At 36.0% G+C, this 23,360-nt stretch overlaps 1 protein-coding gene across 1 annotated transcript in view; it reads left to right on the top strand.

The window, feature by feature from the left end:
• The window catches only part of LOC145674876 (CD63 antigen-like), a 31,014-nt gene extending 9,900 nt beyond the window's left edge, over positions 1-21,114 (top strand). The window contains exons 2-5 of the mRNA XM_081745118.1: positions 3,070-3,258; positions 10,538-10,705; positions 12,198-12,419; positions 15,753-21,114. Coding sequence (XP_081601244.1) covers positions 3,070-3,258; positions 10,538-10,705; positions 12,198-12,419; positions 15,753-15,818 — 645 coding nt within the window. The 3' untranslated portion in view covers positions 15,819-21,114. The remainder of the gene's footprint in view (positions 1-3,069; positions 3,259-10,537; positions 10,706-12,197; positions 12,420-15,752) is intronic.
• The last annotated feature ends 2,246 nt before the right edge of the window (positions 21,115-23,360 follow it).

The raw sequence follows: 23,360 nt of genomic DNA, 5'->3' as shown, positions 1-23,360 counted from the left end.
TATTACCTGTCCATTCAATTAACACAACTTTTGAGGATCAATATTCAAACCCTCTGACCAGTTGAATTTGTCCCTTCCTTGAAAAAAAGTAAAGTATCGTTGTTTGGCTACTTGGCTTTTAACCCTTTAGCGCGCAGCTTTGCATATATGCAAAGTTAACTTTGAGATTGTATTGCACCATGTAGTTTCTAGTTCGGACATAGAAAAGCAGCTTTTATGTCCTTTCACTAATGAAGTTCTGAATTTCCCGCTAGATGTCATAGTAAGCTAGCGTTGGTCTTTTTGTATTACTTGCTCCACGCGGAGTTGTCACCTTATCTTTGAACTTTCTTTGCTCGTTTAGCTGGACACGTTTTGAACTGTTGATTTTTTTTCTATGTTAGAAGTGTAATAAGTGCAAAAGTGTAAGTACGCGGACATTCGTCGCGTTTTATTGGTTCTAGCTAGTTTTAGTGGACTTCGCAGATGTCAACGCGCAACTTTGCATAGACCCTATAGACCCTTTGCATAAAATATCCCATAGACCACATATTATTTGCATTAAATGTTTTTTTTTTTTTTAAATCCCTTGTTTCCTATACAAAAACCACTCCAAATTTTAAAAAATCAGTTTGATCGGAAAAATGGTGCGTTAAAGGGTTAAGAAGTTGTGTGATCAGCATTTGGCCCCCGTCTTCGTTCATTGTGGCTTTCTGGATTGGAATTCTCTCCTTGTTTAATGTAACTTCCCAGTTACGTTGTGGTGCTAGGTGAACCAAATGTGTGTGCGTGACCTACTGGATATTGAACACGTGTTAAGAACCCCATAGCAGAACATGCCGCGATCGCAGAAAATTTGCCACGCCTGTGCAGAAAAATTGCCCGAGGAAAAAAAAATAGCCATCATAAAAGTATAAAAACATGCCTGCTATGTGTAGATGTCTTAAATGCGCGAACGACTTGCATAAATATAGTCTCTTTTTATGTCGCGTAAAGCGTTATTTTTAACAGTCCCAAGTGTTTCTTCTGCAGAAAATTTTTGCAGAATTCCTGCAGAAAATTATTGACTTAAAGAAGCTCATCGCAGAAAGACAAAGTTCTGCCATCGGGGTTAAGAACAGTTTTCGTGGGATCGTTCTTTATTTTTCTAACGATTAAAAGTTGAAGTAAGACCACGGACAAATGGGGTTGGTTGGAGCTAAGCGCCGGGACTGTACGAGACGTAGATCAATAGTTCAAGATGCAGTGTAAACTACCGTAAGGCGTCCAAATTTCAAGAACTCAAGACCACGTGCACAAAGGTTTGCGCGCTAGCCGCTAGACCAGTGGACAAGACAGGGCAAAAAAAAAAAAAAAAAAAAAAAAAGTTAAGATTTTCGTTTAGTATCTCCCACAAATCCATCGACGGCTCCGCAGCTGGTACTTTGACTTACAGTGAGCTGTTGTAAATGACCTCTTTTATGCGTATACCCACTGTTGCTAACGCGCCCATTCTATGGACGCACTCCTTCGTTAACGTTATTGCGCTTCTACCCTGACTCGGTTGGATAGCATTGGTGCTTTCTAGCTATCACGTAACGCAAATTGGTTCGTGTTTTATGCAATGTAGTTTTTATGCCATACATTGACACTGTATTTATACTCATGACTACATAACAGTTACAAATGACGAGCTTACAAGTGATCGAGTCGCTACCAGGTGATTTAGGGGACAAAAGTAAATAATACGCAAATAGTTACTCGGAAAAATACGTGGAATCAAGTGTTACATGAGATGATTAAGAAATTGCGGGGAAATATAAGGGAATTCTGCGAAATTAGAAATGAAGGTTCTCTTGGGTTGGTCTATTACGTAAGGGAGTATGGTGTCCTTAGTTCCTTAGTTGAACAATAGCCTGGCAAAGGATTCACCCGAATAAGGCTTCTTCTTAAAGTAAGGTATCCTGGGGTGTCTTTCCAAAAATTGCAATGCAAAATTCAGTTATAACTGCTGTGCCTATTATCGTAAACTAAACCGCCAATTTTTGTGTTGCTTTCATACAAACCGTTACGGAATGGGGTTCCTGATCACAGTGGAAAAGTATATTATTGCTGGGATTTAGAAGCGTATCATTTGCAAATATAGTAACGTTTAATATCTGAAACTTGCCGAAAAATTAAAAAGTTCTGAGATCAGGTATTATCTTGTATTTAAAAGAAATTAAACTTTTTAGAGGTGGGTTTTCACTGGTCAGATGCGCATTTTCACGTGGGTGGTCAAGTTCGGCATGTCGACACTCCATACCCTTGGTTCTAACCTAGGATAACTGTATGCACGATTAATGGCGATTATCCAGTTTCGAAAAGAACAAAATATTCGATGTCCCATGTTTTTTAGTCTGTACAAAACACCATAATTAAATTTTATTGTAATTATATGTTCATTAAGCACGTAACACTTCATTTACTATGTTTCCAACTACTCTCTTTTGTTTCATACTTTCATTTTGTAGTGCTGTTTCAGTGTAAAATAATTAATTTACTCCGAAATAAACTTCTACTTTTTTTCCTTTTAATTCCCCACTTCTAGCATTTAAGATTATTGTAATGATTGTGGGTAATTTTCTATCTTTTCCTTATTCTTTACATAAGAAATACAAAAATTTCGCAATATAGAAATAAGTGCATTGAATTAATCTGCCAACAGCGGAAGATAAACATGACTTCTGGAAGTCCGAAGTCCTGACATCTCTGAATACCGGGTACGTTAACCTCTATTAATAAAGGGAATGTAGGAAGTCCGATTTCCTTTGGAGAAGTAATAGCACACACGAGTTGGAAATTTGACTGATTATTTCTGTAGCAGTTAATTTTTCCTTATTCTTTTATTTTATTCCATTAATATTTTGTATATTGTTATTTTATAATTTAGTATGTTTATGTATATGCTTTAATATATTGGATACATCCAATGTATTAACTTTTCTTTCTTTAAATAAATAAATATAGCGTGATGCACAAGTTCACTCCTAGTTCAAGTAACTTTTTAATTGTGTCAGATACTTAGTGTTACGTTAGAATTTTCATTTATGTATGTATTTATTTTTCTAGATATCTGGTATTGCAGTCCTTACAGTTGGAGCGATAATCCAGAGTGCATATTATGACTACACACACTTCTTAGATGACCGGGTGTTCTCGGCACCGTTGCTACTAATGGTGGTTGGTGGGATTGTGTTTGTGGTAGCATTCTTCGGTTGCTGTGGGGCCGCAAAGGAGAACCATTGCATGATAGTCACAGTAAGTACCTATTTTATTTCGTTAGAAATAACTTCTAGTGAGGCCAATGGTGTGATTCTTGTGGTTCAGAAGTACGTCACTTGCTGACATTCGTAGGCAGATATTAGAAATGTATGGGCAGAACCAAATTTCAAAGCAACATGTAGGAAAGTGATGTCATGCCGCCAAAAATAAAGACTGACCAATATCGTTAAGGATAACCCTGGACAGAGACCCAGTACTTTCACCAATAACGGTACGCTTGGGACGATTACAGCATCTCTTTTACATTCCTGACCTAGCTCCAGTGACCTTGACATTTTCCCTGTTCTAAAGGAAAAAATGGTCGGTCACCATTATCTGGCAGTGATCACAGGGCTCATAGCGAGCCACTTTATTTTTTTTTTTATAACTAAAAGTTACTTTTTTTCAAGTTGGTCACTAAAAGTTACTTTTTTGGGAGGTAAAGCGACTTTATCGTCTGATTTATGTTTTGCATTGTTTTCTAAAAAAATGTAAAAATAATTGGAAAAAGGCAGAAACTTGTTACTCATTACTTTTCTGAAAGCTTTAGTACTTGCTGCCACATGTGAAACAGTCAGCTTTATTCTCATTTCAACTTTTATTCATTCGAAAGCAGAGTGGATGATTGGTGGATGCTTAAGCTCTCAAGGTGGGGTTGAGAACCCTTCTGTGTCTATTCTTTCTTCTATCATAATAGTCTTTTAATTTTCTCTCGTAGTAGTTAACGCTTCGCTCAACATTGTGTGTGTGTGTGTTTGTGTAGTTTATCATGTTCGTCTTGTGTTATGCTTAAGAGTAGGTGATGAATTTGAATATTTCATGACTTTGAGAACTCTCAGTGCTAAGTTAAATATAATGCCTGGGATGGAGAAATTCAGAAATAGGCCAGAACTGGTTCCATTTACTCAGAAGCTTCTTACATCTGCTAAGTCTGCTTACCGTAACTACAAAGCATACTTAGAAAACCTAAGAAAGGAGGAAGCTCAAAAAGAAGTAAAGAAGAAAATATGAAACAAAACAACAAACAGAGAGAGAGGTGATGGAGAAATTGACAAAGGAAAAAAAAAGGGCATGATGAGATTTTGGTAACTTTTTCGTGTGCTTTTGGTCACTTTTCAACTATTTACAAGAGACCAGACCACTATGAACCCTGTGATTGTTAAAACTCCTGCCCGCGGATTTCCATGCAGATTGCATAGAAAACTTAATTTGCCGTTGTGATAAGCTGTTGAACAAAAACTGTAATTGCATCGAGGACTGTTGTTGATTGCCCTCTATCAGGTTGTGTTGATCTTCCAGTTGTCTCTAAGCCATAATGGACTTTGTAACTTGTTTTTTTGATCATTCCTCGTATTTATTTATTTTTTTATTCCTATGGACAAATTAATTCCAAATTACCATTACATTGCTATTATTTGAGGATCTCACCTTTCAGATGTATTTTTGACAGTGCAGATGGAAATATAATAATGTTCACATTGACCTTGAAAGTGAAAAAAATCCTGCGAAATATGTTGAGAGACAGAAATGGAAGGTATTCGGAAAATTCCTAGTACTCAGATGATAAACATCTCAAAGAATGAATGCAAATTCAAAAAGTTGATAAAAATGCTGTCAAAATATAATTATCTTCAGAAATAAAAAAAAAAAAAAACTTCAAATACTACGGAAGAAGAAAACAAATGTTGGTTGTAGATAATTAAAAATAGGCCAAATTGATAAATATGTTTACTTGTTTATATTTGAGTGCATTCAGAATGTCAAGTTGGATAATTATTGTTTAGTATTCCAAATACAATTGACTCACAAGTATTTACGGTAAGAAAGTAATTTTATAGTGCATTTAAAAAATGAAAAAGGAGAGCATTGGGGGCTATAGAGATAGTGGAGGCCGGTTTTGAAGAAAGAAAAAAAAAAAAAAAAGATACTATTCGCGGTATCTTGGGTCAGGAAAATTTTACTTAGTCACGGAAATACGGATAATTCTATATCAGAATTTCAGAACTGATTTTCTGTTCATTCTTTTTTTCAAGACGCATCAGAACTGTCTTGGCGGGATTCTGTACTAAACTCTACAGGAAGCTCCATCATCCGAATGACTCTTTCATATCTATAAGACTTGGAGGTTCGACGTTCCCAGCTTAGGTAGCTTATAACTAGCTATTAGTATTGCACCGAAGTAAATAACCACGTTCCATACAGCACAAACAACTGTTTATATGTGAAACCTGTTGTTTAAACTAGAGTATAGCATTGTTGATTATAAAGAATGAAGTTGCCATTGTTTTTTGTGCTTATTTAACTTACATATCCTAGTTGTCGATTCATAATTCGAAATTTTATTTCCTGGTTTTTGAGGAGAGTAAATTTTTGTAAATTATGTCAGAGCTCGCTCGAAAAATTTCATTGTAACTTAGGTGCCTCAATAATACAAATGTACTTTGATACATAGACCTATATGTTACGACTTAAAATTCCTGGTGTACTGGTATTTGGTTACTGGTATATGAACAATCTAACAGCAATTGAAAGCACTGGAAGAGAAATTTTACAAAATGCCAGTGCGTTTTATGTCCATGTTGCAGTGTGTCTTGCAGTTTGAATACTAATTTTCCAGTAGAGATCAAAAGCCTCTAATGATGAGCCGTTCATGTTAATAAACATTAAATTGTTCTTTATTAGGTTCATTAAACTAAAACCTCTGCTACAAGAAGCACATGTCTTAAGTAACACTGACATGATACAAAACACATTCCTCAAAATCAAGTCAGTCTTTGTTTGACAAAACTTTCCTCAAAGTCTCGCTTAACTTCCTCCCCCTGGGAAGTAATACAATTTGAAATCATTCGTGAAAAATGGTTTGTTTTACTTTTTCAAAGTCTGTGGTAGAACTTGCTCCGAATTAGATATAAATATTTGAGGTTCAAGATAAATTAGAAACTTAGGATTTTATAAACTAATTTATTATATCCTAACGCACAAAGAGGGGAAAAAGTGACTGACTTTTACCGGGACATGAATGTGAATTCTGCAACGCACAAAGCTCTTCTGGGTGTTGTAGTGGTTAACGCATCAGCACGATATGACGGAAGTCCCGGTCCTGCAGTCACTTTCACTCTTTGTGCGTTATAAAGCGTTCACCTCCAGTGCTTGGGGTTCCTGGTTCTATCCCAGCGCTTGCCGTGTGGACTTTGTGGTGGACAAACACCTTGCTTGTGGGTTTTCTCGGGGTTCTCCAGTTTCCTCCCACTTTCTTCATTCCACCATTTCATTCATTTCTCATAATCACCGTCTCCTTTAGCCTAACCGGCATATCCGTGGGACGTAAAACTTTAAAGATTTCATTTCATTTTCTTTGTGCGTTATAGAATTCACATCTACAGAGAATCTGGTGTGTGAAAAAAAAAATCAGTTGTTTCCTCTTTCATTAATATTTGTAATTTATTATAATTTGTTTCTAATGCATCGAAGCACATAAGAATCAGAACTACTGACACAAAAATTGCGAATACTGACGAGTCAAAAAAAAAAAAAAAAAAAAAAAAAAAAGCTAGGAGCCAGACTCGCATTTCCAGTCACCATGACGATCTTGCAACCAGGATTTTTGGAGCTCTGATATATGTATTATATTTTCCCTAACAATAGCACTAACAATCACCAGATACGGCTCAGAGGCCATTTTATACTAGATCTTTTAACAACAAAAACAATATAAAGGATTTGAGAAGGTATCAGCCAGAGCCTGTTTAGTAGGTACCATCCTGGCATTTGCATCGTAGGACTTGAGGAAAACCCTGGAAAACTTCAGTCACGATGGTCGGCAGCGGGAATCGAATGCGAAGCCAACGCTCTACCACTTGAACTACTTCGCTAAATGAAAGTATTAAAAAAAAATACTAAGTAAAATTCTAATGATGAATTGGTAAACTTCCATATGCAAATTAAGTAAGCACACAAATAACAATGGCAGAATTAACTTCGTTCTTTGCAATTTTAATCGTGTGGACGTACATGTTAATGGATATTGTGTCGTAAATTTGTTAAGTGATTCTACATATCAAATTATGAAAATTAGGATTTTAGGTTTCTGGGCTTACGGCATCAATGGCCATGTTAGCCCTTTACGTTTGAGGGATGACGTCCCTGGGCAAGCACACAATCTGGGGAAAGGGAAAGAAGGAAGCGGCCTGGAACCTATGTTAGGTACCGCCCCGGCATTTACCTGGTGTGAATAAGGAAAACTGATTCAGAGTGGCTGGCCTCAAAAAGCGTTTTAGAATTTTTCGACCAAAATATGAAAATATATTCATGTAAACATATGTCGTAGATGGTATAATTTCCGAACGAGAGGCTGCGGAAATTGAGAGAAGAGTAACTTTAGATTTCCTCAAGAAGCAGTAACCTATGCCTGGCAACTCTGTTCTTTCTAGTACGCATAATGACTGCACAAGGAATTCTAAAATGTACGTGAGAGATTCCCTAAAAGGTCTGGTCAGTTGTATAGTGACTTAAGACATTCACGAAAACCCTCTTCTTTATTAAATTCTGTTTCCCCAGTAAAACTTTTAGGCACTAGGTAATAGAGTTAGGCAACCACCATGACACTAGCGTAATAGGTGGTTACATAACACGCTGGGTGGGAAGAATCTAATGGCAGCTTGAGAATCAGTCAAGAATGTCAATCCTGGATTGAACACAGGACTCTTCAAGTATATAATATTGCAAATGCACTTTGTTGTAACAAGGAAACAAACGTGGTAGTTGAGTGAGAAAATAACAGGAGACCAAAATGTTAGTTTCTTTTCCTTCGAAAACTGCTTTTTATGAGGAAAAAACTTCATCCTCAAATCAAATTTGGCTTCTTTTTGCACCTCTGTTTCAGATCCATTTGACGATCCCACGTATGTTAGGGAATCCCTTGTGCATGCTTGCCATAAATATAAAGGTAACCAAGAAAGTTCTGTCGCTTTCTGTCAAAATGTGTGCTCAATTGGCCCTCACACCGTGAATTGAATCCGAACGGAGATAAGGCGAAGTTCAGTTGTTGGTGTGGATATATCCAACATACTACCTGGTTGTGGCAGTTCAGTTGCACCGTCAACTTGCCTAAGGACACAGTGAACATGGGACCTCCACAGAGCGTCATAAGGGCGTGTATACTGTAAGAGTTTAAACTGGAGTCAAACGCCGCTGCAACGGGGCGGAAGATATGCCAGGCCTTTGGTGAGGGTGTCGTGACTACGCGGACAGTGCAGCGGTGGTTTAACAAGATTAAGGACGGTGACGAAACAGTCGAAGACGCACCACGTGCCGGAAGACGAACACATGTACAAAATAAAGATCTTCAGGCAGCAATTGAGGCGAAGAGTGGCCAGACATGTTAGGAACTGGGACTACAATTCAGTGTGAGTAGAGAAACCATTTGGCAGGACCTTCATCAACTTGGGAAGCACTACAAGTTGGGTCGATGGGTCACACATGATTTGACTCCGAGCCAGAAGGCAACGCGAGCAGGCACCACACGCTAGTGTTTCTTTGCTTTCTCGTCTGAGGAAGGAGCCATTTCTGGACAGGGTGTTGACATGTGATGAGAAGTGGGTTATGTACGTAGCTCCACGGTGCCGTCGTCATTGCGTAGCATCCCGTGAAACAAGTTCCAAAAGAGCCGAAAGCAACACTGCACCACAAGAAGGTTCTCCTGCATTAGGTGGACTGCTCGAGGCATTGTGCATCGGGAACTGCTACCAGCTGGTCATAGCATCAGTGCAGCTGTATACTGTCAGCAGATGAACCGTGTTCAAGAAAAACTCAAAAGTGTGTAGCCAGCGCTTCTGAATCGCAAAGGGGTCCTCCTGTTACAGGACGACTCTAAGTCCCACATGGCTAGGATAACCCGGGACACCATTCTATCCGTTGGATGGGAAACACTATTGCATCTACCATACCTCCAGACATTGCACTGTCCGATTATCACCTGTTCCATTCCTTGGACAATCACTTTAGAGGACGCCAGTTCAATCCCTAGTAGAGGTGCAAAATGCATTTGATACCTTGTTCACTTCACGACCCACCAAGTTCTACTGCGATGGAATCCATGGCGTTCCAGAATGTTGACAAAGTCGTCGACGCTGAAGGAAACAATATTTTTTGATCTTCGAGGTACGTCTTACGTGACCTATCGATGTTCAAAGTTGGTGGGTGAAAGAGCGACAGAACTTTCTTGGTTACCCATAAAGAAAGAAACACATTTGCAGAATTGTTTCCGATTGCAAAGATTGGCTTGGGGGTTCGAACTTGGCGTGTTTGATACTGTTTTCGAAATGGGGATCCTAGTGATATACCCTGAAGGTGTACTTTAAAATATTTTAGCTCAAAACAACCATAATCAATGCGCTTATTCTTATTGGAATAGAGTGTACATTCACTTAGTCCTAGTTATTATTGAGTCCATTTTCATCCAGATTATTGGTCGACTAAAGATGTCATACCTCCGCTGTTTGACAACATATGCCACAAATACTTAACAACCCACGCAGTTGTATTGCGCAACACAAACGACCCCTACCTGTTGTGTGTCTATATAGTGTCAGTCACTTCTCGTCTTTAGTTATGCAATCGCGTATAACATTTAAAACTTATGCCATGGTAAATCTGATGGCAGTATAGACTAGTCAACAAGGTTGCCATTTCCTAGTGATATGCCCTTTCCTCCATGCTTATTTCGTCCCACGTTTACTTCAAACGTTTGGAAATTGTTTCCATCCTTTGTGGAATCCTTTGCACAGTCATTGAACATGTTGACCATCTACGATGTTTGTATATATCAGAGTAGCTTTTTGTGACGAACTCTTGGATCACCACCAGCCTTCCCTGTTGGTCTGGTAGGTAGAGCGTGTGCCTTTGGTAGACGTCCCTGGTTCGATTCCTTTTAGAAGAAAGCAGAAAACAATAATTTTACAATCATTCACTTTCATTAATCATCCGTCTGGTTTTTGCCTGTAGTGCATAGTCATGGGACTTTAAAACTGAATTAAGAAATTAGATTTTATTTTTCGTGACTCCCAGGCGTCGAAGAACGTTCTAAAATATGTGTAGCTCATCTCGTTTCCGGCAGCTTCTCGCTCGGCATCTATGCTTGTTTGCGTCTTGTAAGGAAATTTCGTATTTTGGTATGCCCAATCACACGGTGTTCATCGACACTGTATAAGAAACTAAAGTTATTATAATAATGCAATGTATCTCCTTAGTTTCTGTGAGTAATTGTTGTTCTGTTTAGTTTTCAGTGCTGTTGGTGTTGATATTTATCCTGGAGCTGGCAGGTGGAATCGCTGGCTATGTCCTTCGTGACGATGTTAAAAGTATGTTGGAAAGAAGATTGAATGAGACAATGTACGAATATGATTTGCCCGAGTATAAAAAGTCATGGAACGTCTTGCAGCACGATGTAAGTTTAGAATAAGTTTGTTTTTTTTTCGTATTACATTGTGTAATAGACTAAAATATAGGAAAATGAAAACAGTCGAGCAGTGGTCCATGTAATATTGTCGCATATGTGATACGCAAAAAGGTTTGTAACACGTCAAGAAACAAGTTAAAGCATGGATCTAAGCCCAGCCTTCCGGTAAACTTGGCAATATATATAAAGGTGAAGTTAATAAAGGGCCCACTACGAGAAAGATTGCCATGATCACGTGCCTGAAGGGCTGAATTTTGAGTTCTCTTCTCATTATTATCAGTTACTAACGACAGAAATACTTTGGAAGTTATTGCCTTGAACTACCTCTTTTTAAAAAAACTTTTTTTTTTTTTTTTTTTTTTTTTTTTTTTTTTTTTTTAGTTAACATAAACTGAACTGAACCAAACAGATACAATCCAACACACATTTTAAGATCAATTAACATTATATTCCATAGGGATCCTAATCAGAATTATTTCGATAGCTGGACACTAATGAAGAGCTCCGACTTCACAAATATATAAAATATTAATCAATTTTGGTCTTTTTAACATCTTAATTCTCTTGTCGCAGTCAGCAGTAAAATGAGCACACACACTAAATCACAAGTCAACAGAACCAGTGTAAAATATAAATAAATAGATAAATAAATAAAAATATGATACTTATTTGCACACGTTTTTATGCAATTTAAAACTCGCAATATTTTCTTCTACTTAGTTTTATCTTCGCACAAAACACTAACAGCAGCAATAAGTAATTGAAATGTTTATGATCACTCTACATACTAAGTTGAATAAAATGTCAAAATATTTGTGAAGCCGAAACTATTCATTTGTGTCTAGCTATAACCATATTGTTTGCCGAAATTTCAAGGAATATGACAGTCCGCTTAGGACTCCGAAGACACAGATTAGAGTTAGTTAAATATATCTTCGCTCAACTGAGGACTTTATTCCATGCCAAAGTATCATAATTTCTTAATTTCAGTATAGTTGAAAAAAATACATCCTTTTAAAGAGAGAGAGTAGCTATTCAGTTTCTCTTAACAAAAGCAACAAGCTCACTTAAAATTTCATTAGACAGAATTGTTATTTTATTAGAGAGAATTGTTATCTTCAATTTCAAATAATTAATCAATCTGATATAATTTAAGTCTAACAAGAACGGAAAACTTAACATTTTCAAGATGTATCTCTAGCTCAATATATTATGTTGCTTCTGGTCTTATTTTACTTTAGTTTTGATCTGTATGTATCGAATTCGAAAGTAATTTGGCCCTGGAGCATAATATAGTTCCGTTGGGAACTATTCTGAAGTATGAGACTTTTTACTTTTATAAAGTAAAATTAGCATTCATAATGAGACAAAAGATGTAAATAGTAAAGGTAACGAAGAGCAGTGTCGTTGTTTTTCATTCGCCTCAAATTTTGTATGATTTTTCCCTTAATATATGGATTTGTGTATTTTTCTTTTGCAGTTGAAATGCTGTGGCGTTACGGAACCAGAGGATTGGACTAACGTATTCCACAACAGCTCCGTTCCTGGTTCTTGCTGTGTAAACGATACCGCAGAATTCTGCCAATTCTCCAAGGATAATTCAACTGTTTATCAGGAAGGCTGCTTGCAAAAATTTCAAAATGAAATTGAAGGCAATGCATTGATAATTGGAGGAGTTGGCATCGGTATTGCGTTTGTACAGGTAAGTTTTTTATATATGTATATAGGGTGTTACTGAACTATACCGACGAACTAAAAGAGGTAATTTCTAACATCAAATTGAGAAAAAAATAATTTGCACCTATGGGGAAACAGCGCTCTGGGTGCTCAAAAGGGGGGCTAAACTTAACCAATCAATTAATTTCAATCTGTATGAGTTCATGTTATGAAACTACGAGATATCCTGCCTGGGTCACCAAACAGACCATTAAAATATGGGCACAAAATGCGTAATGACCTTCGAATATTTTTTAACCTTTGCCTGTTTTTTTTTAAATCTCCATGCCTATCAGTAGTCTGCCTTTCTATCAGTCCGCTTCATGCAGTCAAGTTCAACTATCTTGTTACTTCTTATTCTTCCACTAAGTTCTTGTATATAATCTGTACCTTTCATTACTCTATAGGATTCGACATGCAGGGCACAAAATTTCAAACTCAGACGCACTCGCCAATCCTAAAATGACGGTTGCCAGTATTTTTCACGTACAAATTATGGGAAGTCCTCCCTCCTCCGAGGGCCTTTGTTTTGACAAAGAAAGTCTTCACATTTCCTGTCTTCTCTCACTCAGGGACAACTATTTTCGTGCGAAACATACTGCGCAGCCCTGTGAGTTTAGGCAGACACCATTCCTATTGAACATGGTCGCCAGCTCTAAATTTCTAGTCGCCAATGGCGATCTGGCAACCGGAAATTTTGTGCCCTGCGACATGTCAGTACATTGACTGTAACTGTATCCAATTTCCTTGATACTTGGTACACTACCCGTTTCTTAACTCATCACTACTATTTATTATTATTATTATTATTATTATTATTATTATTATTATTATTATTATTATTATTATTATTACTCCGTGTGATGTCTCATCAGTTTCCACTAAAGCTTTCCTGCTACTCGGACTGCATTCGCTCTGGTCTCTTGGTATCCAGTTGTAAAAACTTCGATGTTGACTCTTTACATTTTAATGAAATCTGATTAATGTACATGAATGTAATTCTAAAAGTAACGTTGAGTATGTAGCGTCACGTGAAATTGGATATGGTCAAGTACAAATTCCATTTTATTAAGTTTATTTGTTCGCACGTAAGAATCCAATTGGCTTTATTATAAATATATATAAAGATTGATCAATAGTTCGTAACCTTTATTGTGACTGCTGGGAAGGAAACAGGGGGAACAACCAACCTATCCTACTTAGGGTGGATTTATGAGAGGAAATATTTAGGATTCTTTTATAGGAGAATGCTAGGAGACGAAAGTACGCGGCTAAATTAACTAATATTACAAATATTTTTTTTTCATTTTTGAACTTCAGGACTTGTCGCTTTGCATTTGACAAAAGATTAGATTCTTTAGAGTAGTAATGGTAGTGGCCAGTTTATAAGGTACCATTCGTTCAAGGAATCGATTGTGTGAAACAGTAATAACCTATTTATAACGTGGTAGGCTAGGACAAAATAAGAACCATACTTGGGAGACAGGCAAATGAAAAATAGATAAATGAAAATAAATACGATCATCTATTACCTAAAGCGCGCACGAGATCACAAGTTCGATTCCCGGAGGAGACTCTTTAAGATTTGAACTCATTACGGTGGATCAGATTCCATCTTCAACTGTAGGTTCGTACGTCTCATATTGCCTCGGTGTTGGAAATGACAGTAAACTCCAAATCAATCAACGAACCAAAAGTAACGATGCCAATGTAATAGCATTGTTATTATTATTATTATTATTATTTATTCTGGTATTAATACATGTACTGCCAAGTTATTCAATACTTTAAGCACAATGTGCATGTATATTATGCATACTTGACGTATTATTCAATAGGCCAATAAATGCTGCTGGCTCTAAAATAAAATATCTGATTATGAGGCTTCGCGCCTGAAGTGTTAAATACGGAGTGGCCCATAATTATGTATGATGTTTGACTGACTGGACGAAAAGTCACTGGTATTTGTAATTCTGAACAAAAAGTTTCGATATGGCAACACTCTGTAGGCTGAGAGTGAGAATAACTGTTACTGGACCTAGAACCGTTAGGGCATACCAGTGTTAAGAGTGGCTGAACGAAACATTCCCGAACGTGGGTCTATGGAGTGGCCAGCTGGATCTTCTGATTTGACACCACTTGACTTTACCTTATGGGGTGTTTTTAAAGGACAAAGTGTATCACCATCACATACGCAATTTGGCCGAATTACGGAAAGCTATCACAGAAGAGTTCTACAAGATACCAGTATGGGTCTCTCAAGCTTCTTGTGACAACGTTACTCTCGTCTCCAGGTATGTATCGATTTGGGTGAGGCATTGATGAACTATGACATGGAGAACAGATTAAAATTCTTGTAAGGTAAGGTATGAGAGTGAGTTGTTTATGTTAAATTTGTGTTCCTAATTTATTTATCGGAGTCTTTGAAACATCATTGGGCCACCCTGTAATTATTAATCCAAATTCATTTTTAGTGCTTTTTTATGAAAGTGAAAATAGTATATTTTATTTTAATATAAAAGTTTCATACGTCAAAATGAAGAACTTCTTCAGTTTTATGAAATCCATGTACACTCATGTCCAAAATTGTCGCATGTCTATAAATATGTTGTAGGAATATATTTGATAACTAATTGGTCCGGTATTTCTTATGATGTTAGTATGTGTATAATCGGCAAAGACATGTATGTGGAAAATTTCATGTCAAAAGAGCAGTAAATCAGAACAATAAAACTTCCTTATCCATTTAGTAACATTTTGTTTTACTCATTCTAATTTTCGTATTTATAATTCTTTTCCTATGAAATTTACCACAAATATGCATTTCCCGATTATACACATAGTATCAGTATTAAAAGTACTCTGCAAAATCATTATCAAATAATATTCATACAAGAAGACAGTTGTAGATGCGCGACAATCATTTTGGACATGAGTGTACATATATTAGTTAAATAAGCATAAGATGATTTGAGAATACTACTTGCGCGTGCAAGAGGATGTGCACGGGATTACAAGTATTGAATCAATAATTCTTATTGCATATAGAACACACGCGTTGATGTTTGTGATCTTTTACAAGAGTGAAATTGTTTTGGGAGTACCGGTGGTATGGCTGGAAGGTACAGGAGATTACATTGTTTTTAATTTACTGAAAACTGTACTCAAATTGTCCTTCCATTTTGAAGTTGTTTATGTAACTGATTTCATGAAACGAAGAGAACTTTTGTCGCTGACTGTACACAGCTTAATTGTTTTATAAATATTTTGTGTGTGTCATCTTAGCATACTCTAATTTCTTCGTTGTTTCCATTTGCAGCTTGTTGGTGTGATATTTGCGTGCTGCCTTGCGAAGTCAATTAGAAAAGAATACGAGACGGTTTAGACTCTGGACGACGATACCTAAAAATAAAGAAGAAAAAAGTGCTTTTAAAAGAAAACAGAAGAAGTAACCCTGTTGATTTGTGTGAATTTAAACACAAATTGGACGAGAACTGATTTATAAAGAAGAAAAAAAAATGTTGTGTGTGTGTTGTTGGCGTAAGAAGTTGATGGAAATACTTGGGAAAGCTAAGAGAGAGAGTGTGTGTACTTACATATTCATATGTACAGAGTGTTCGAAGAGATGCAGCTATGCCTTACATCGCGGAAATAGCTGAGAACCAGTGCCACTGATACCATTCTGTTCCCTTATGTATGTCGTAGAATTTTATACAAGAATATGAAAATAAACAACTCTAAAATGTAATTTTTAATTTACAAATTTGACTTTTTCTCTCCCATAATCTCTCTGAGATTCATTCGCTATCTTCCATCATCGCCCGTATTTCCGTCAGTTTTTACGTTTAAATTACTACTCCACAAAAAACGTTGTTAGTGACACTACTTAGTGGTGTAGGTGACTGGGACCTGGGTCTGCACCAGAAGATATAAAACGTCAATTAAAAATATGAAAGAAAGAAAAAAAATGGAAATAATATTCAACATAAACGGTAAGTGTAAATGAGATTTTTCACACATTACTTCGTAGGTTAAAAAAAAAATCTGATAAGAGTCACGCAGAATTGAACAAAAAAAGTCACGAAAAAGAATCGCAAATGGAATAATGTCGTATTGTTGTTTCGTTTTCATTAACATATACTCCAGGGTAGACCAATATTCCAATACTTTAAATATTTGTTCTTATTTTCTGTCATTGTGTAGCTATCCCCTACAAAAATCGAGCTAGCATATATGAAAGGAACAAAATGGCGTCAGTACGTCTTATCCTTGGCACTAGTTTGAAAGTTATCTGTTAAATGCAGGATTGTGATGCTTTTTTTCGAATCCTCTGTATATTTCTGTGTTATTTTAACCAAGAAAGAAAAAAAAAATAATGTTGCTTTTTGTCCATATGTGACTACACTTGTCCAGTAATTTTACTGTCGAACCACCATTGAAAATGTGATTTGTTGTATCATAAAGTGTTCAGTTGGAACTTACAGGAAAGATCTGAAAGTGAATTGCTTAATTCATGAAGTTGAAGTGAAGGTTCAAGCTTAGAAGAGTGAAGGAAAAACTATAAATAAAATGTAAGTGAATGGTTGTATGTATTCTTGCAAGATGTTATATATATTATATACATCCATATATTCATTCCTTCATCGGTTATTATGATACATATAAATATATATAAGTAATAGATGTTTTTTAATATCTCTGTATATATATAAAATATCGTGAACTTCTTAATGAGACGTAGCACTGTTCTGTAGTTTTTTTTTTCTTTTTATAAACAAGTTCTGTTTCATACACTGGTTTGTGCAGTTGGACCAGTTAAGGTTTTATTCTAAATAGTTAGGGTTGTTTGTACAGTAGGCAGCAAAAGTGCACACCTCCCTCTACCAGTCTCTTATCGAAACTTCAGAGCAAATTTTCGAATTTGAGTAAAATATATATAATGTAGTGTTTTACAAGGTTCCAGTACTCACTATATTTTACTTTTAGCGTTTTGATTGGTTGTGAAAACACATGTCAGAATCTATAAGTAACTGGAAGAAAGCAGGTGTTGCCATCTGTTCATTGTATTAGATTTTGAATACATATTAGCTGTTGTTTCATTCATCCCAATCGAATAGATTTAAAAAAATAATTTCATAAATACGAAAGTAAAAACATCTAGAGAAGTCGCATGCAAAAGAAAGTAAAAAAACTTCAGAAAGAGTACCGGTACTGAGTACTGCCAGAAAAATCACTATATACGTATCGTGAAGAGAAGTTACTTTCCTTTACCTTACCCTAAACTACTCGAATTGGTTAATTCGTTCTGAAGTTTTAAGTATGAACACGTAGAAGGGAGGTAGACACTTCTGCTGGTGACTACCAAGCGATTGATAGTACAAATTGTCGAATAATGCACTATATGTGCTAAGTTCATGAAAGTGAGGTTTTTTTTTTTTATTATTTATTTATTTATTTTATTTTTTTTTTTTTTTTTTTCAGCTTTGGGATTGTAGTAGGTTAGGATGATACCATTCATGTCCTACAATGGACACCCAACAAATGTGTGCTTACTTTAAATAGTAAATAAACTTACCGAATGTATCAAAGTATAGTTTTTCACTGTAGTTGAAATTAAGGTTGTAGGGGGAAAAAAAAGTTGCCCGTAGGTGGCAGTACGTGTCACTTACCTTTATTAATTTTACAGAGCAATAGTGTTTGTAATAATTCAAGTCCAGTTCATAAAGTATATGTTGAAATGTTAGTCTAAACAAATTGGATCGATCATCTTCACTGAATTATTTTACTTCTTTATTGTAGAAGGAATTTCATTTTACATCCCAGGAAACATGTTTTCAACTCAACAGAACGTCGAAAAACTGGACAAATTGTTTCATTATGGATTGAATTTTTGTTTTTGTACGAACTATTAGTACCTCTCTCTTGAAACTGTCTGAATTATTGAAGAATTAGGCGAAAGTACTGCCACCTACTGTCGGTTAATGGGACGTTACACGTATCCTAATTTGTTAATTCCGAAGTTACTAACGAAAGAATTGACATACGAAAAGAATATATTCTCTTAAACGTACAATAAAATCACCTAAGGTTTGTTGTGACAATTTTGGCGAATTTCTCTTCCATTTTCATCAAGAGTCTTTCCGAAGGAATAAGTAATTTTAAGTTTTCAACAGTTGATAATTTGGCAACACCGATGGAAATTTAAATATTGTGAAACAAATTTGAAGGTACAGGAACCAACATGGCACAAGATTGCTATTCCTGTAGAAGGCAAAAGAATTTCATTGTAAGTGTTGTAAGACAGGCGACTGAGAAAAGAAAATATTGTTAGCAACAAATATTGTAAATAGAGCATAACCTAGTGAGTTTGAGTGTGGGATTCCTTCTACACTTTCCCTAGTGGTTGTACAGCTTTATGGATGGGTTACAAAATGTGAAAATAAAACTGTTATCCCAAAATGCAACTTGTGATTTATCTGTTAAGTTCTTTCTTCTACAGACACAAAATTAGAAAAATTAAATTGTTCTGTAGACAGCTAGGTATAATGGTAGCACAGTATTCGGGTAAAGAGAAATATCTAACAAAGTGGCTGACGAAAATCTCGTATCTCTGTACTGAATGGTTCATATAATCCTAATTGCATATTGCCGTCAATAAAGAAAGAAAAAAATAAGTGCTGGTCATGAAATTGGATGTGGCAGCTCTTTCTCCTTTGCAGTCAGTCAATCGCCAGCAAAAATGAATAGTTCCTGTCGACATGCCTCTTCGAAATGGCTACAATGATTTTGGTGCAGTTTTCTGTAATTTTAGTGAAGTATGTCTACTCGTTACGAAAGAAGTGACGGAAGAAATAGTTACAAGAGGTACGGTCGTGTTTGATGCCGATTGTACTGGTACAGTCATTAATAAAAATTGAATATAAACACCCATCATGAATTCAGTTTGTATTTTTAACTTTTTAGTAATAGTTTCTATGCTCTATTGTGAGTAGTAAAGTCCGATTTGTTCACACTTTATTGGAGGATTTAAAAAAAAAAAAAAAAGATTCGTTGAAAGGATAGTATAAACTATGAAGTGCTGAGTACTTCTTAATAAAATAGGTTCCTCGCGTACGATCTCAAATTCCGAATTATTATTGTATGGTTGCGACCTACAGACGTGATGTCGGGAATTATTTTATAAAAATTCAGTGGTTTGTAAATGTATCAGTTTCTTTGTCATTTTTTTTAAATCCTTAAAAACATACTACATACAAAATAAACATAAGAAATCTTTCTTGCGTATTATGAAAATTAAGTGTCGTTTCGTTTACGTATAAAAATCAGCCAGTAATATTCTCAAATGAGGCAACAGTTAAGAAATTCACATGTAATTCTATACGTTAAATTTCTTTCTTTATATAAAACGTCGAGAAAAATTTCGTTACCGATCGAGTCAAAGTATTTCTTTTCATTATTCTCTGATGGAAATTTGTAAATATATAGTATTCTCAATTTTGTGTATATACACAGTTACAAAAATTTGTCACATTATTTTGGGGATAGATTCCTGAAATCAGAATAATTAAAAAAATGAAAAAAAACAACTCATATGGACCTGTAGTCGGAAGTGCATAGTTTCGTAGTTAAGCGGTGCCAAAAACTTGAAAAAATGAACTTTAAAGGTAGGGCCAATCGTTGTCATATCAAGACCTCACTGAGGAACTAGTATATGAATTATCCATCATTCAGAACTTCCGGTACTTCCACAATCATTTTTTAGAGAGGCTGTTTGGGAGTATTTGATCATTCTCTCCCTACCTCACGAAAAATTGGTATGCATTCTTAAACATGGATATTTAGATAGTTCCTCAGTGATATCTTGACCCTACTATGATAGGTCCCATAGTAGTGGAGCTATAAACTTAAGTGCGCTTGTTTCACGTTTTCAGCACTCTATAAATCAGAAGCTATCTACTTTCGAGCACAAGCCCATATAATTATTTTTTTTTTCCTTATTTTAATTTAAGGAATCTGTTCTCAAAATACACATTTTCGTAACACGATATATATGTATGTATGTATGTATAAAATGTGAAATTTCCAATATGGCAATTGTACCAACGTGATGTTTTGTTGCGGAGTCCATATTTGGCGAGGAAGCTTAGTAATTTGGAAGATTTTTTTAAAACGGAAATCTCATCCATATGTAGATCTGGTTATGTCAAACTACATAACAGTGCAGAAGATGACGTGAGTACTAATAAAATAATTTATGGTACATATTTCTCACTTTTTGAAAGTAATGTGTGGTACATTGTGCCAATGTTATTTTATATATAAACATGATTTAAGTGTATATTTTCCTTTCTTATAGTGTGTGTTCCGAGTTCAAAAGTTCAGATATTTTATAATCACACCTATTCATGCTATCCCAACAACCATGGTAGGATCAAATTTATACGGTTTGGTTCAACAACACATTGAGGAAAAAAAAATCTGAATCGAGCCGTATAAATGTGATTGCCTCCTGTAAATCTTTTTTTAACGTTAGAGACAAAGTAGTCTTTGATATAACGTGGTCGCCTGGGGTAGCGTGCTTTGTAAGTTCCATCTGTATTTATTATATACATATATGTGTACAGTAAAAACTGTGCTATTCTTTGTAATTATGAGATTTAAATAAAGACTTGTTTTGATAATTTTGTTTTTCTTTGATAAGTTTTCCTCTTCAAATTTTCACTACAGAGTCCTTCGGTTCTTTGGAATTTCGAATCCGTAAAAAAATCTTGAATATCATAATAGAAAAAGCATTCTTTTAAACTTTTTTTTTAAGGCTTTATGTAATCCCCAGGCCTACCACAACACACTACAGTTCATCGTGGTATAAGGTTCAACTTGTCCAAGGTTTGGCCATGGTATTGATCAGCATTTATTTTTTATAGGGGTGTTTCCAGCTATGGAAAAGGAGGAAAATGGATTAAATTTTTACTGTTATACGTTACCTCACGCAGTAGTTACGAACTACATGACAAGTCATGAAAACAGGTAAACGAAAAAAAAAAAATACTAAAAATTTATTATCTCAAAGGTAATCTCCACAAATATACTAATTCTATTTGGAGATGGGACAATCAATCTCATTTTTGAAGAAACTTGCGGGCTATTGACGGTACATCTTCACCCATTTACACATCTCAACTTTCGATGTAAGCAGATACCGAAACCTTTCTCCAACACTCTCGAATATGGAAATCACATGGTGAAAGATCTAGGCTGTGTGAAGGATACTGAAAGATTTCCAACCAAATTGCTAAAGTGTATTCCTCACCAAGTTGAAAGTGTGGACAGTGTGACCTCACTCGAGAACATAGAGAAGACCTTGTAATCGAAGAGCAACGTAATTCCCGAAACTTCTGTGAAATGTTATTAAATTTTTAGTTTTACGTTATGATGGAAATGAAATAAATTCTTTTAATTTCGATGTCCCACGGTTATGCCGGCTAGGTTAAAGATGATGATGATGAAAGATGAATGAAGCGGTGGAACTGAGGAAATGGGAGGAAACGTGAAAACTCGAGAAAACCCACACAGTGTTTGTCCACCACTAAGTTCACTTGGCGCGAGCTTGGATCGAACCAGGGACCCTATATACTAAAGGTGAACGCCCTGCGAAACAAATGATTGGGCAGTACCTGTGAATTAGGTTCAGAGCGATATTTTCATAATAGTGTACATCGAGCCGTTCGAAGTATGAAGCAGAACGAACTCCTTGACAGTTCGATTCCGATGGTTACCAACAATGGTAACGGATGATAATGAAGAGTGTCAGGAAGTTGTAGCTAGAAGCAAACAAACAAAAATAGGTTTTGCTACTTATTTCGCAGTCGAGATGACTCTTGTTCATATCCGTTGGCAAGCCATCACAGTTTTTTTTCTCAGGTTCACCAGCAGAATACCGCGATGCCACTATTAAATATAGGCCCTAATCGTTTTTCTTCAGTGTTGTTCTTGTTACCGTGTTCATTTTAGTTAATTATTTTGTTGTAAGCTGGCTTCGGGAGCTTGTTACGTAAATAATTATTCTTGATCTTGCTCATGCAGGTATAGACCTTCATTTTTAGAGTCCTAGGCCTGAAATAAGTGCTTGCCATATACCTTTCACTCTTCTATATCGGGCCGCGGTGGCTTATTGGTAGACGTTCCCCGTGAAGTATCTTGTTCGATCCTAGCTTGGGCCAAATGGAATTTGTGGTGGATAATCACTGCGTGTGTGGATTTTCTCGGTGTTCTCCCGTTTCGTCTCACTATCTTAGTTTCTTATGAGCACCGTGTCCTCTAGCCTACACAGTATAACCATGTGACGTTTTCATTTTTATTTATGTACCTGTATCTTTCATCCCCCTCTTAAGAGAAAAAAGTTGAAACGACAACCGTATCAGTAGGTCAGACTTCCGTAACATTCTTAAAAATAAAATCGCATTGTAGCACTGGGAAGTGTTCTGTATTTTAGGATAAATGATATGTGTAAACGTGCCGATTTTCCCTTGATTCACAAGGCCGAAATAGCATGTTACGGAATGTGTTGTGGGAGAAACATTTCAGGACGTGATGACATCCTATGAGGCATTTAAGTTAGCGTTAGTGATCCTAAATTTACAATTATTCTTAAAGAAAATAGAAATGAATGAAAGATTATGTCTGTATCTGAGGACGAGATTTTCTTTCAAGTAAAAAAAACAGAATTTATTCAATTTTAATATAGGTACGCGTATCGCAATTTATTGTAAATGCTATCTAGCAGCCTCCTCCCCCTCAACCGATTCCTTCATTAATCAGCCGTCTCTCCTAGTTCGCATTGCGTGAAATTAGAAATAAAAGTGAATGGATGGTTACGGCTTCTCTACGACGAACGTATGCGAACCTATATATATAGACTTCATACAAA

This window comes from Thermobia domestica, chromosome 18 (genome assembly GCF_964235325.1).
Source record: "Thermobia domestica chromosome 18, izTheDome1.hap1.1, whole genome shotgun sequence".
In the NCBI taxonomy this organism is placed as follows: domain Eukaryota; kingdom Metazoa; phylum Arthropoda; class Insecta; order Zygentoma; family Lepismatidae; genus Thermobia; species Thermobia domestica.
The sequence above is the reverse complement of the archived record's forward strand: the minus strand, read 5'-3'. Positions and strand labels throughout refer to the sequence as shown.